This window comes from Lepisma saccharinum, chromosome 23, assembly GCF_977018435.1.
Source record: "Lepisma saccharinum chromosome 23, izLepSacc3.1, whole genome shotgun sequence".
Taxonomy (NCBI): domain Eukaryota; kingdom Metazoa; phylum Arthropoda; class Insecta; order Zygentoma; family Lepismatidae; genus Lepisma; species Lepisma saccharinum.
In genome coordinates, this window is record NC_139251.1 from 17383359 (window position 1) to 17398858 (window position 15500).

Here is a 15500-nt window from a genome sequence, read left to right on the forward strand (position 1 = left end):
TAATATCTGGAGATGGATACAAATTATGTACTTCTGAATTATGTAACCTTCTCCACTCACCTGTCTCCTCATCCCTTTTAGGCCCAAATATTTTCCTAACTAACTAACTCTCTAGCCTTCTTAAACCCGAAGGTTCATGGCTGCAGCAACACAGGCCTTCCATGTTTCCCTATCTTGAGCAAGATCTATATACTCTTTTCCATCCCTACCGATTTCCCTTAGGTCCATCTCAACGTTGTCCCTCCATCTTCGTCTTGGCCTTCCTACAGGTCTCTTACCATCAGGTTTCCCAACAAGAATCCTGTAAACTCCTCTTTCCTCTCCCATTCGTGCCACATGGCCTGCCCACCTAAGTCTTCTTGATTTAATTATTCTAATAATATCTGGACATGAATATAAATTATGTAGTTATTATTATTATTATTTTCCTAAGGAACTTATTTTCAAATACTCTCAATTTATGTTCCTCTTTCAATGTAAGGGACCAAGTTTGGCATCCATATAATATTACAGGCAAAATTACTGTTTTGTATATTTTCACTTTTAGTTTCATAGATATTAAACGATATTGTTGCGTTCAAAACTCTAAAATATAATGTGATAATAATACGTTAATTAGTTCTTTGAATGTTAGTGATAATGAATGGTTCAATGTTAACTGGACATTATTCAATATATATAAAGCCCCAATCCCACCACTGACTGACTGACTCACTGACATAAATGTTTTCCATGAAGGAAGCCCCGGAGGCGAAAATGCCCGATTACGACCCCCATGAAATCCTTCGGCCACGTTGTGGACGCATCACTTTATAGATAGGGTTCCTCAGTGACTTTGAAAATGTCTGCATGCTGTATTGGATGAAGGGGAACAAGTGTATAAGTTTGCTAATTTGAAAAGTTTAGAAAAGAACGTTATGTGTGTACTCTAATATTGTACAAATATTCAACACATTATTTTCTATTTTCATAATAATAAACTGGGTAAATATTGCCAGTTTCAAAAAAGTTAGATATTTCATATAAACGAATTGAATAGGGACACAATATTGGAAAAGGAGTATTTACGTCTTTTTTTGTCATTTTCACATTTTTAAACGTCATTTAAAAAATAATTGTTTCCTGTCATTACGTGTGCTCGCCGACGTGGTTCGCTTATTTGGAAAGGTTTGAACGTAACTTTGTTTGTGTACGGGCTCTAATATGGTATTTTCTTAATAATAAAGTGAGTAAGCAATAACCGTTTCAAGATAGTTAGTTAGATTTCTTGTATAAACGAAATTCAATAGCGACCTTATATTGAAAAAGCAATATTTACGTCTTCTGTCATTTTCACAATTGTAAACGTAATTGAAAAATAATTGTTTTCCGTCATTTCCATCAAATTCCTACCTCTCCGCTGCAATAAATTCTGATGCGCATGTTTTGAAATACGAAAAGTCTAGCATAATTCCCATTCAGTAGTTTTCGGGGTGAAAATAAGTCATTTAAGTTCCCTTGCAACGTCCGTTTCCATGGACAACAACACGTACGGCAAGCTTAAAGAATTGTTTGTTATTATACCCCTAAACATTTAGTTAAAACAAGCACGATGTAGATATTTTCGCATTGAGTATAACAATATATACGTAATTGTATCTGGACTGAATATTCTTCTTATGTAGATGTCACCCTTGTTTGAAGCACCTTTTCAAAACCATGAGTTCATTCATCTTTCTGCTATTAATCTGTGAGAAATATAATGTAATACTCGCGTACTTTCGACGTGGCCTTTGGCCACGTCTTGTACTCTCGCATGCGTGACCTTCGGCCACGTTGTGAATGCAATCACGTTATAGATGGGGTTCCTCAATGATCTTAATGACTTTGAAAATGTCTGCATGTTGTATTGGATGATGGGGAACATATAACTTTGAAAAGTTTAGAAAGTAACTTTATGTATGTATGGGCTCTAATAAGGTACAAATATTCAAACTATTATTGTCTATTTTCTTAATAATGAACAGAGTAAGTAATAACCGTTTCAACATAAGTAGTTGGATGTTTTGCATTTACGAATTAAATTGCGACACTAAATTGAAAATGTTATATTTACTTCTTTTGTCATTTTCACATTTTTGAACGTAATTGGATAATAACTGTTTTCCGTCATTCCCCTCAAATGCCTACCTTGCCTCTGTAATAAATTCTGATGCTCGCATTTTGAAATTCGAAGAGTCTAGCAAAATTCCCTTACAGTAGTTTTCGGGGTGAAAATAAACATTCTTTAAGTTCCCTAGCAACGTCCGTTTCCATAGACAACAACAGGCACGGCAAGCTCTAAGGAATTGCATGTCATTATACCCCCTAAATATTTAGTTAAAACAAGCACGATGTAGATATTTACGCATTGAGTATAACAATATATACGTAATTGTATCTGGGCTGAAACTCCTTATCATGTAGATGTCACCCTTGTTGCAGGCACTTTTTCAAAACCAGGAGTTCATTCATCTGTGTGCTATTGATCTGTGAGTCTCGACAATTAAGAATTGAAGGAAACAATGTGTGCAAAAGAAATGCACGTGGCAACGGTTGCTAAGGACGTGAGAAAAGGGCATTTTCACCCTTAAGGAAGGGCCGATTGAGCGATTTTTGAATTTTCTCGGTCTTTTGGGACGATTTCATGGGGGGTCGTAATCGGGCGTTTTTCGCCTCCGGGGCTTCCTACATGGAGAACATTTATGTCAGTGAGTCAGTGAGTGAGTGGTGGGATTGGGGCTTTATATATATTGGACTCGCGTACTGTCGACGTGGCCTTTGGCCACGTCTTGTACGCTCGCATGTGTGACCTTCGCCACGTTGTGATCGCAATCATGTTTTAGATGGGGTTCCTCAATGATCTTAATGACTTTGAAAATGTCTGCATGTTGTATTGGATGATGGGGAACATGTGTAGAAGTTCGCTCATTTGAAAAGTTTAGAAAGTAACTTTATGTGTGTATGGGCTCTAATAAGGTACAAATATTCAAACTATTATTGTCTATTTTCTAAATAATGAACTGAGTAAGTAATAACCGTTTCACGATAACTAGTTGGATGTTTTGCATAAACGAATTGAATAGCGACTAAATTGAAAATGCAATATTTACGTATTTTGTTATTTTCACATTTTTGAACGTAATTGGATAATAACTGTCTTCCGCCATTTCCCTCGATTTCCTAGCTTGCCTCTGTAATAAAATTCTGATCATAGTATTTTGAAATTCGAAAAGTCTAGCATAATTCCCTTACAGTAGTTTTCGGGGTGAAAACAAACTTTCTTTAAGTTCCCTAGCAACGTCCGTTTCCATGGACAACAACAACAAGCACGGCAAGCATCTAAGGAATTGCATGTCATTATACCCCCTAAACATTTAGTTGAAACAAGCACGATGCAGATATTTACGCATTGAGTATAACAATATATACGTAATTGTATCTGGGCTGAAACTCCTTATTATGTAGATGTCACCCTTGTTTCAGGCACCTTTTCAAAACCAGGAGTTGATTCATCTGTGTGTTACTTATCTGTGAGAAATATAATGTAGCTGGACAATTAAGAATTGAAGGAAACAATGTGTGCAAAAGAAATGCCCGTGGCAACGGTTGCTAAGGACGTGAGAAAAGGGCAGTTTCACCCTTAAGGAAGGGCCGATTGAGAGATTTTTGAATTTTCTCGGCCTTTTGGGACGATTTCATGGGGGGTCGTAATCGGGCGTTTCTGGCCTCCGGGGCTTCCTTCATGGAGAACATTTATGTCAGTGAGTCAGTGAGTGAGTGGTGGGATTGGGGCTATATATTTATTGGACTCGCGTACTTTCGACGTGGCCTTTGGCCACGTCTTGTATGCTCGCATGCGTGACCTTCGGCCACGTTGTGGGCGCAATCATGTTATAGATGAGGTTCTTCATAGATCTTAATGACTTTGAAAATGTCTGCATGTTGAATTGGATGATGGGGAACATATGTATAAGTTTGAAAAGTTTAGAAAGTAACTTTATGTGTGTATGGGCTCTAATAAGGTACAAATATTCAAACTATTATTGTCTATTTTCTTAATAATGAACTGATTAAGTAATAACCGTTTCAACATAAGTAGTTGGATGTTTTGCTTAAACGAATTGAATAGCGACTAAATTGAAAATGCAATATTTACGTATTTTGTTATTTTCACATTTCTTAACGTAATTGGATAATAACTGTTTTCTGTCATTCCCCTCAAATTCCTACCTTGCCTCTGTAATAAATTTTGATGCTCGTATTTTGAAATTGGAAAAGTCTAGCATAATTCCCTTGCAGTAGTTTTCGGGGTGAAAATAAACTTTCTTTAAGTTCCCTAGCAACGTCCGTTTCCATGGACAACAACAGGCACGGCAAGCTCTAAGGAATTGCATGTCATTATACCCCCTAAACATTTAGTTAAAACAAGCACGATGTAGATATTTACGCATTGAGTATAACGTAATTGTATCTGGGCTGAAACTCCTTATTATGTAGATGTCACCCTTGTTTCAGGCACCTTTTCAAAGCCAGGAGTTCATTCATCTGTGTGCTATTGATCTGTGAGAAATATAATGTATCTCGACAATTAAGAATTGAAGGAAACAATGTGTGCAAAAGAAATGCCCGTGGCAACGGTTGCTAAGGACGTGAAAAAAGGGCATTTTCACCCTTAAGGAAGGGCGAATTGAGCGATTTTTGAATTTTCTCGGTCTTTTGGGACGATTTCATGGGGGGTCGTAATCGGGCATTTTTCGCCTCCGGGGCTTCCTTCATGGAGAACATTTATGTCAGTGAGTGAGTGAGTGGTGGGATTGGGGCTATATATATATATATTGGATATAATATAATGTAATTAAGAATTGAAGGAAACAATGTGTGCTGCAAAAATGTCCGTGGCAACGGTTGCTAAGGACGTGAAAAAAGGGCATTTTCTCCCTTATGGAAGGGCCGATTGAGCGCTTTTTAAAATTTTCTCGGCCTATTGGGACGATTTCATGGGGGTCGTAATCGGGCATTTTCGCCTCCGGGACTTCCTTCATGGAAAACATTTATGTCAGTGAGTCAGTCAGTGGTGGGATTGGGGCTTTATATATATATATTCCATTGTATAGTGCTTTAAACTATAGTTATTCTAAAATAAAATTTCGAGAGCATCTTTTCTCTCGTCACGGTAGACCTGTAGTTTTTCTACATTTACTCCACGGCCATCTTTGATCTGTCGTAGGTTCGATTCCCACCACCAGCAAAAGAAAATTCACCTGCAGACGAGAGAAGGGTGCTCTTTGAAACGTAGTATTAGAATAAGTAGAGTGTAAAGCACTAGACAATTGATAATGTACAATTAACATTGCATACTGATAAGTTCATTGTTAATATAGTCTGAAGTTGACAATTCTCAAGGGAAGCTGCATGTCTGAGGTTTGATTCATTCCGATGGTGACAATTCAGTGATTCGCATTACACCTTGTCCTGAAGTTCAAGAATAAAATTTTACGCATATTCTGTTCGCAATTTATATGGCGTCGGATTTCCACGAGGGAGAGTCGTGTTCGATTCCCGGAATGGGTGATCTCAGTTTGTAATCTTTCCGGTCTTCTCCCTGCATAGAGCGGTCTTTGAGACTAACCTAGTCTGCAATAAATAAACGGGTACAGGTGGTAAAGGCGATCGGAGAGTGGTGTTGATCATACCACCTCGAAAAATGGCAAGAAATCTGAATGTCAGGCCCTACCTCCAGGTCCGCCTATGTGTCTTCATAGCACTGTATAATGAGCGTGTGGAACTTTACTTTTAACAGTGATTTACCCTTCAAGATTTCTCCGTCACCCCTTAAAATTTGTGACAAAAGTCCAATTTATAGTCATTTTGGTGCAATATTTAACATTCTATACTCTAAAATTCTACCTTACACTCCACAGATAGAAATTCTGGATAAATCTTTGACCTCCAACATGCATTACCATATTAGCACTAATGCCGTGTATTTCCATTGATGTGATGGTAAGTCATCACACTGCCTTTTAAAAGAAATGTATTTTGTACATTTTGCTGGAATGTTCAAAAAGTCTTCCCTTCCCTCCAACAGTACATTAATTTGAAATAATGGCGTTCCCTCGTCGAACTTGCTTACTTGAAATTACCAGTCCTCAATAATATTTGATCCAATTGATCTCCCTTATTTCAAATTACAATTGTGAGGAAACTATTCGACATAGAGCCTCGCGGTTTGCTTTCTTAAATATGTTGATGCGTGGTGTGGTATGCTGAAACGAAGTCGCCAATTTGAGACGTGCGTTTAAACGGGAGCCACCAGACGTGAAGACAATTAAGGTTTGGTATGACAAGTTTCTAGCCACTGGGAGCTAGACAGTCAGGTCGACAGTGGGTTCAGATAGAGTATCGGCTAAACATTTTGAGGGTTACGAAAGGATCCACGTAAAACAAAATAATTATTGAGTTGCTTCTCATGATGCCTCCAACCGCAACACTCTATGTCAAATAGTTTTCTCCCAATTGTAATTTGAAATCAGGGAGGTTTCATGTGGACACCCTGTATAATAATTATGTTTCATTCACTGGACGCCCATATTTACTGATTCACCAACATATTTGTAGCTCCGCCTGAAAGTTGTGGCGCTAGCGTCGACTGTTCAAACCACGAGGAAGCCTGCAATTCGCACCGAGGGCACAGATACCATGCCACTTTAGTACAAGTCAATTTATAACAAATATCTACTAATGTGCTAGGGGGTAACATCTCCATACTGAAAACAAGGGATGAAAATTAAGAATAGGATCTACACCGGAGGAAAATTAGGTGATAAGTAGCTGTACTTACCTCTCTCGTATTCGTAGTAGGCCATCTTGAAGTTTTCGGGGCCAACCCGTCCGTCCGTGAGCTGGCCCAGCCCGTTCCTCAAGAGATCGCCTTCCCAGAAGCCATCGTATGTCGCATCATAGAATTCCCACCCGGAGCCCCTCTTGTCGCCTTGCGGCATGGAGTAGCTGATGATCCCGTCTGTGGAAAGAAAGGATAATAAAAATGCATGACGTGTTTAAAAATCCACTGGTGATAGAGTGAAAATGTTTATGGCTATATAATTCTAAAGTGCATTCGTATCAGTTTGAAAATGTAAATTATAAAGGGATAGGATATTAAGATGCAAAATTATGGTCGGGAAAGGGACAAAATGGTACTGAAAATGTTTTCAAAAAGGTGTGAAAAACGGTGCTGATAATGCTATTATTCAATGCTATCTTTTTCCGCGCCTTCTGTATACAGAGTGTCCTGTAATTAGATGTATTCCCTGAAAGGGGTTACAGTAGAGGCAATTTGCAATAAATTTCACCATATGATAACCCGTCCGAAAATTAGTAGTTTTCGAGATAATCGAATTTCTATTGCTTTTTGTTTTTTAAATGACAATTTTCCACATAAAAATGCGAATTGAGAAAAAACAGCTCATTGTATGGAACATATTTCAGCGTTTTCTGATAACTAATAAATAAGTAGTTGGTTGGGAAAAAGTTTGTCCCAAATAACAATCACATGTAAGTAATGGGTGGGTCTAAACTTACAAACTATAAAAAAATGCACTCTTAGTTTACTTGGCAACGTATTAATAACAAAAATGGTATGACACGAAGCGTACAAAATACTAAAATTACTACCCTGTGTCATCTGCTATCCAACAAGGTACAAATGTTGCCAACATTCATATTTGTATACAAGAAATAATACTTCATTCATCTTCATGTGAATGGAATCAATGAAAAATACAATTAAAGAACATTACACGTCTTGCTCAAAGTGGGCACCTCCGTTACGAATGCAGGTACGCAGGATTTTACGGACATTTGGTCTCGTAACTCGTGATGTGATGGTGTCTTTGATGTTTTGACCAGCTGTTAAGATCCTCTCCCTGAGCTCTTCTTGCGAGTTTACCGGTGTCTTGTAAACTAAGTCTTTCATTTGGCTCCAAATTTAAAAGTCGCAAGGGGTCAAATCGATCGGGGTATCGAACTGGGCAGCCATCATGCTGGTAAATCATGTCACGTCTTGTAGCTAGAGACACATCCTCCAACAACATTGCCATCCCGTTCCTCAAAAAAAATGTTCATAAGTGACGCCATTTAAGATTTGGGGCAGGAAAAATGGCTCGATCAAATGATTGTTGATGACGCCCATTCCATACTTCTGCCTGGGCGTACGACAGTGGCTGGATAAAAATTACCCAAAGAAATGGATTGGCCGAGGCGGCCCCGATTTTTGCTTTGCGTTCGGAATCACAAGGGATATAGAGATTCTCAATCTTGGCGAAGGATATCTTCTCAATGGTTCCTAGCTACGATTCTCCAGTACCTTCCACCCACTTGTCTTATTTATTTACTTTCTTCATATCTACTCACAAAATACCATGAATCTAATGAAAACACACAGATATAGTTAGAACAAGAAACACACTCGCATCGAAGGCTGCAGGCTCGAGTTCTGGATTTCTTGCGAGGGTGATTAATCCTGGGTGTCTATTTATCATCTTCGTCTAAGAAACATTACTCACTAGTCCCGTGATTAACCTAGGGAGGGACCGAAGCTACTCAAATAATAAAAGTACAGAAATGCAATGCGAGACACACCAGCCAAGGCATGTTATATCTTGGGAATTAGCAATCTGAAAATATACTTCCGTTTTAGTCGACTACTTGCAAAAAGGATTCGTGTTGTCTCGTTTGGAGTGTTGGTTATCGTGTCGGACTAGCATGCGGGCAACCTGAGTTTGAGCCCAGCGGAAGGTAACATTTTTTTTGTCTAATTTTATCCAGCCTTATTTATAAAACTGAGGTTTCTTCAAAACCTTTTGAATTACAAGCCACTTCGTATGTCGGTAATCTGAAAGCAGCAAAGATGAAAATATCTTGTTTCAAAGCGACGATTTATTTGTGTATGTGTTGAAAAAAAAACCAGTTATTTATTAGCGAAAAGCGCGTGGAATGCTTTGTTCCAGGTAACAAATCACATGACATACCTTCGCTCGCTTCAGTCTGGTCTGAATGCACAAGGTCATATTCAACTGATAAGCAGATACCACGTGACTCCGCGGCCAACCGTCAGCACCGCAGAGAAACCTTCTGTAACGTTGCGAGGTTCTTTCGCATCACTGATAAAGTGCATGATCCGTGTAGTCGTGGCACGTTTGGCATAACTGTGTAACTAGCAGTGATTTAGACTCTGGATATTTTTTAAACTCAGAAAAAAGTAATGGTGTGCAGAAAAAAAACATTTTTTCTGTATGTTTCTATTGTGTGCTCAAATGTTGCAGTAAATATAACTCCGTGACACACAATAGCAATCACATTAGCCAGTAATTTCCCCTTCAAATATAAGAAACTTAGCAAGCGTTAGTCGCCAGACGAATATATTGTCATACTGTGAGAAGGTCCGGTGGTGTGAATGTAGCGTGTTAGTTTGGCATGTAGAAGGTACTGGGTTCGATTTCCGTTTGATTGCCTCCAGTTGTTTTCTTAACTCGAGCAACTATTTATTTTATTTTATTTATTGCGTACATTTATCTTATTTGTTGTGCAAATCGTTGAATTTTGAATTGAATTTTGTTTTCCAAACTTTTACGAAAATTACTGTGAATAGTATTATATTTATTTCTGGAACATTTTTTCGAAAGAAATGTATACTTTTCCCGAGGCATAACATTTTTTGAATAAAACACGTAGACAATTTACTATGTAAATGTTTGTAGGATGATGAGAAAAGTGGAAAACTATCGTAAAAAATCAAATTCATAAATAAAATTGAAAACGGTAAAATAGAGATTTCCACCCAAAAATAAAGTAAAAATTTACTTCATCTTTATTTCAATAAATTATTAAATAAAATACAAAAATTGGTTGCTCGAGTTATTTAAAAAAAATTGTGCAGTAGAACTGGAATCGAACGCAAAACCTTGGGGACGTGAAACTTATTCGCTACCACGGGGCCACCTGGACGCTTGAAAGTCATACAATAGCTTCGCCTCATCAAGGCACTTGGAAAGCATCGAAACCTTCAAGCGCTTTTCCTCGTATTTTTCTTCTCCTTTTTGGTTTCGAACATGCAAACGCAAGTATCAAAGTATTTACTTCAGACAGCACTCACGATTTTGAAACGTGGAAAGGTAATCATTTTACGGGGAACGTGTAAGTTGGTGTGTTGACAGAATGCAGCTACGCCACATTGGCAATGGCAACTAAGAAGCGATCTCAATGATAACGTGGCTGCATGCTTCTCGCTAATAACTACGATTTTTCAACCTATACACAAATACATCGTCGCTTCGGAACAAGAAATCTTTGCTGCTTTCAGATTACCAACGTAAGAGTAATTCAAGAGATTTTGAAGAAAACTCACTTTTATATGTAAATAAAGTTGGATGAAATTAGACAAAAAAAACTTTCCCTCCGCTGGGCTCGAACTCAGGTTGCCCGCATCGTATGCTAGTCCGACACGATAACCAACACTCCAAACGAGACAACACGAAACCTTTTTGCAAGTACCCGACTAAAACGAAAGTTTATTTTCAGATTGCTAATTCCCAAGATATAACATGCCTTGGCTGGTGTGTCTTGCATTGCATTTCTGTACTTGCATTATTTGAGTAGCTTTGGTCCCTCCCAAGGTTAATCACGGGACTAGTGAGTAATGTTTCTTAGACGAAGATGATAAATAGACACCCAGGATTAATCACCCTCGCAAGAAATCCAGAACTCGAGCCTGCAGCCTTCGATGCGAGTGTGTTTCTTGTTCTAACTATATATCTGTGTGTTTTCGTTAGATTTATGGTATTTCGTGAGTAGATATGAAGAAAGTAAATAAATAAGACAAGTGGGTGGAAGGTACGGGAGAATCGTAGCTACGGAACCATTGAGAAGATATCCTTCGCCAAGATTGAGAATCTCTATATCACTTGTGATAGACAACCTATTACAAGAATGAAAGGATGGATTAAATTATTAAATTTGATGTGTATCCTTTTGTCAAAATGCCTGTATAGGAATGTGTTCTTGTTTTCATTATTTGGTTTTGATGATGTGGGTTAAATTACTTTTGTTCTCAAGAGATGTAGTCCATGTATCAGCTGTTTGCGTGGGCGCCAAGCAAAGAAAAACTGTTAGTGAGAGAGAAGCAACATGGCGCGAATCGCGATAACCACAGCTGGACATTACTAAGAACATACGTCGTCTAAAGTGATTAGAATTGCCTTTCTGTGATACTTCATGGTAGTTAGTGCATTACAGGTAGAAAATAGATGTCTCAAAAGAATCAGCGTGTGCATTTGTGATTGTGTTTTCTTACAAGAATCAACGCAACTCCAACATTTTTATGGTCCTCCAAGCCTTGGATGTCTTACATCTACCTGACTTTGTGAACTGTAAACTTTGTGGTGAACGGTGTGTTCTAGTTTTGCATTGACATAGCGTGGTCCAGTTGTGTGGATTCGTGTCTCAAGAACTGAACGTTTCGTGCGGGTGGCAGAAGGGACATTCCGGAATCTCGATACTAAATTTATTGCGTAGCAAGCATATTCAGAAGGCGGGGAAGGAAATCAGCTGATTCTTCGTGCGAGCAGTGCAGCAGTGTTTCCAACCGGCGAAACGATTGTGTGTCCAACATCGGCAGCGCTGAAGTTTGCAGGTAATCAGGCTCATTTTAGTACCATTTCCTTTTCCTTTCTTTACATTACATTACGTTCATTAATTGCATTATTGTGAAACCTTATCAGTTATCCTTTCACCATGACAGAGGCAGAGATCAAACGTTTAAAAGTTGTGCGAGGAAGCTACAAAGGGCAATTGACCCGTATGAAAGCATTCGTCGATGCATTTGACATTAATATACAGAGTGTTCAGGAAATTAAATTGAGATTAAGTCACTTGACAGAGATGTGGGACAAATTCAATGACGTTCAAACCAGTTTGGAACTTCAATCGGAAGCAACCGAAGAGGAAGTTCACAGAATAGAATTTGAAGAAAAGTACTACAGCATTAGGTCTCAAATGGAGACAATAGTGATGCGGCATGATCAAATGAATCAGCCCAGTGTTAGTACTAGTTCTGTTACGTCAGTTCAGTCTCAACTTAGACTTCCAAAGATTTCCATACCCTCTTTTGATGGAAATTATGAAAACTGGCTTCCATTCAAGGACAATTTTAAAGTGTTGGTCCATGATAACAATACATTACCAGCAATACAAAAATTTCATTATTTGCGGTCCTCTTTAAAGGGACAAGACAGTAAGCTCATTTCAAACTTGCAAGTCAGTGAGGCAAATTATACAGTAGCATGGAACTTGCTCACTGAAAGATATGATAATAGCAGGCTTATTGCATCACATTACGTTAGTGAACTATTACACATAAAGTCGGTGCGTAAAGAAGATGCAAATGAATTGAGACAGTTTGTAAATACAGCAACCTCAAATCTGAATGCTTTAAAGGCTCTTAAACTTGAGGTGCCTTTGGATGAAGTCATTTTATCACAACATTTTGTATCTCATTTGGATCACAATACTCGTAAGGAATTTGAATTATCACAAGAGCATGATTACTTTCCTACCTTGTCAGAATTATTTGCATTTGTAGAGCGCAGGTGTCAAGCTTTAGAAAACATGAAACCGACACTTAGTGACACCAATGCTAAGCAGTTTCAATCACAAGATAAACAAGGTAAATTCATGAAACAAAGCAACACGTATTTAGCAACATCCACTAACATTCAGTGCATGTACTGTTCCGCATATCATACTTTGTACCAATGTGAGACTTTCTTACAGGCAAGTTATAAACAGAAACAAGAATTTGTGAAGAAGAAAGGTCTTTGTTTTAATTGTTTATCTTCAAAACATTCAGTGAAATTTTGTAAATCTGGAAATTGTAAAATTTGTAATTTGAAACATAATACTCTCTTGCACAGGGATACACCTGAAAGACCAAGATCGGCGAGTGTCAGTAACAATACAAGCAATAGACAACTATTGAATTCCAGGGTGTCTCCTCAAGAAAGCAACAATGTGGCAAGAGATGAAGCACCTCAATCTTCATATTGTACAGTCAAAGAAAGACACACTTCACAAGTTTTATTGTCAACTGCCTTAGTGAAGGTAAAGGGCAACAATGGACAATTTCATTATTGCAGAGTTCTCTTAGACAGTGGGAGTCAGTCTAATTTTGTAACCACATCATTAGTGCAAAAACTACGACTGACGAAAGAAAACTATGTTGTTCCAGTTCAGGGAATAAACAATTCGTGTCTTGAAACTAAACATTGTGTAGATGTTGTAATCCAGTCTAGAACGTCTAATTATACAACAACAGTGAAGTGTCTTGTGTTACCAAAAATCACAGGCGACTTGCCTACACAGGTAATCGATTGCAGTACTTGGAATCTTCCAAAGGATATTCAGTTTGCTGATCCTTCATTTCATCAGCCAGGCAACATAGATTTGTTGATTGGATCTGAACTATTTTTCTTGCTACTACGTTCAGATAGAAGAACAAGAATAGGAAATTATCCTGTACTTCAAGATACAGAGTTAGGATACATTTTAGCAGGAGCTATGCCTCAACAATGTGAAGCACCTACAACAGTTACTTCATGTTTTGTACGTACTGAAGATAGCCTTCAATTACAATTACAGAGGTTTTTTGAGTTAGAGGAAGTATTCACAAAGACCAAGAGCAAAGAAGAAATGGATTGTGAAAGGCATTTTCAAGAAACAACCATCAGGCAGAAGGATGGTAGATTTATGGTTAGGCTACCATTCAAACCAAATCATACTGAATTAGGGAATTCGTTTCAACAAGCAGACAAAAGATTTCATCAGTTGGAAAGAAGATTAACAAAACAGCCAACACTCAGGCAGAACTATTGTGAATTCATGGACAATTATGAATCATTAGGCCACATGAAGCAAATTAAAACTACTGATGAAGAGAACAAGGAGTCATATTACCTACCGCATCATGCTATTATTAGAGAAAGTACTACAACACCTGTGAGAGTTGTATTTGATGGATCATCGAAAACAGACAGTGGACTATCCCTTAACGATGTTCTAATGACAGGGCCTACAGTCCAAGAAGATCTATACTCTATTGTACTGAGGTTCAGAACACACAAGATAGTTTTTACAGCAGATATAGCCCAGATGTTTCGCAACATTAGAGTCCATCCTTATGACACTAAATATCAAAGAATATTGTGGAGAAAATCACCAAACGAAGAAATACAAACTTATGAATTATTAACTGTAACTTATGGCTTAACCTCATCGCCGTACCAAGCTGTTGCAGCATTACAAATGCTTGCAAGACAGGAAAACGAAAACTTTCCCAATGCATCCAGCATATTATTAAGGGATTTTTATTGTGACAATGTAGCACCAGGAGGTGATAACATTGAAACTATGCTCAACTTACAGTCTGAACTGAATGAACTCTTGAAACGAGGTGGATTTATTTTACGCAAATGGTGCTCCAATTGTGAGGAATTGGTGCAAGCAGTACCAGAAGAACACAGAGAAGTTCATTTACCATTTCAGTTCAATACTGAAGCAGAAATAAACACATTAGGCCTCATCTGGTAACCATCAACAGACAAATTTTTAATTTCGTGCAAAGTAGCGAAAGATGGAGACTTTTGTTCACCATTAACGAACATAACCAAACGACAAGTTGTGTCAATTGTTAGCTCCATATTTGATCCACTGGGACTTATCAGTCCAACTGTCATTTTATACAAGATGTTTTTGCAGAAACTTTGGAGTTGTAAATTGGAGTGGGATGAACAATTAGATTCAGATTTAAGAAACCAATGGACGAATTTGTATCAACAACTACCAGATATAGTTCACATCCAAATAGAGAGATTTGTACTGACAAAAGAAAAGACAAATGACATTCAGATACATGGATTCTGCGACGCAGCAGAAGGAGCTTATGGTTGTTGCATTTATATTAGATCAAGAGATGAGTTAGGAAGAATCAATGTTAAATTACTGTGCGCAAAGTCAAGAGTAGCGCCAATAAAAAAAGTTACTTTGCCACGACTAGAATTGTGCGGTGCTCTTCTATTAGCTAAACTAGTTAAGAAAACAACACCAATTTTGAGAATTCCAATTGACAGTACATATTTTTGGACAGATTCAAAAATCGTACTTGGGTGGCTAGCAGCGTCCCCCACTCGATGGAAAACCTTCGTAGGTAACCGTGTTGCACAGATCCAGGAACTTTCTGTTATTAACCAATGGCATCATGTCACATCTAAGTGTAATCCAGCAGATTTGATAACAAGGGGAGTAGAACCAAGAGCCCTCAAGGATTCGGAAATTTGGTGGAATGGACCTACGTGGTTAAAAGAAGATACTTGGCCATTACATGTTATGGAAAATAGCGAACTTGAAGAATGCATAACAGAACAAAGGAA

The 15500-nt window shown here is 38.1% G+C and overlaps 1 protein-coding gene across 1 annotated transcript in view; it reads right to left on the reverse strand.

Moving 5' to 3' along the window:
- Window positions 1-15500, reverse strand: part of LOC145977762 (discoidin domain-containing receptor 2-like) — a 407841-nt gene that overhangs the window by 86281 nt on the left and 306060 nt on the right. The window contains exon 6 of the mRNA XM_083110031.1: window positions 6863-7042. Within this exon, the coding sequence (XP_082966157.1) occupies window positions 6863-7042 (180 nt within the window). The remainder of the gene's footprint in view (window positions 1-6862; window positions 7043-15500) is intronic.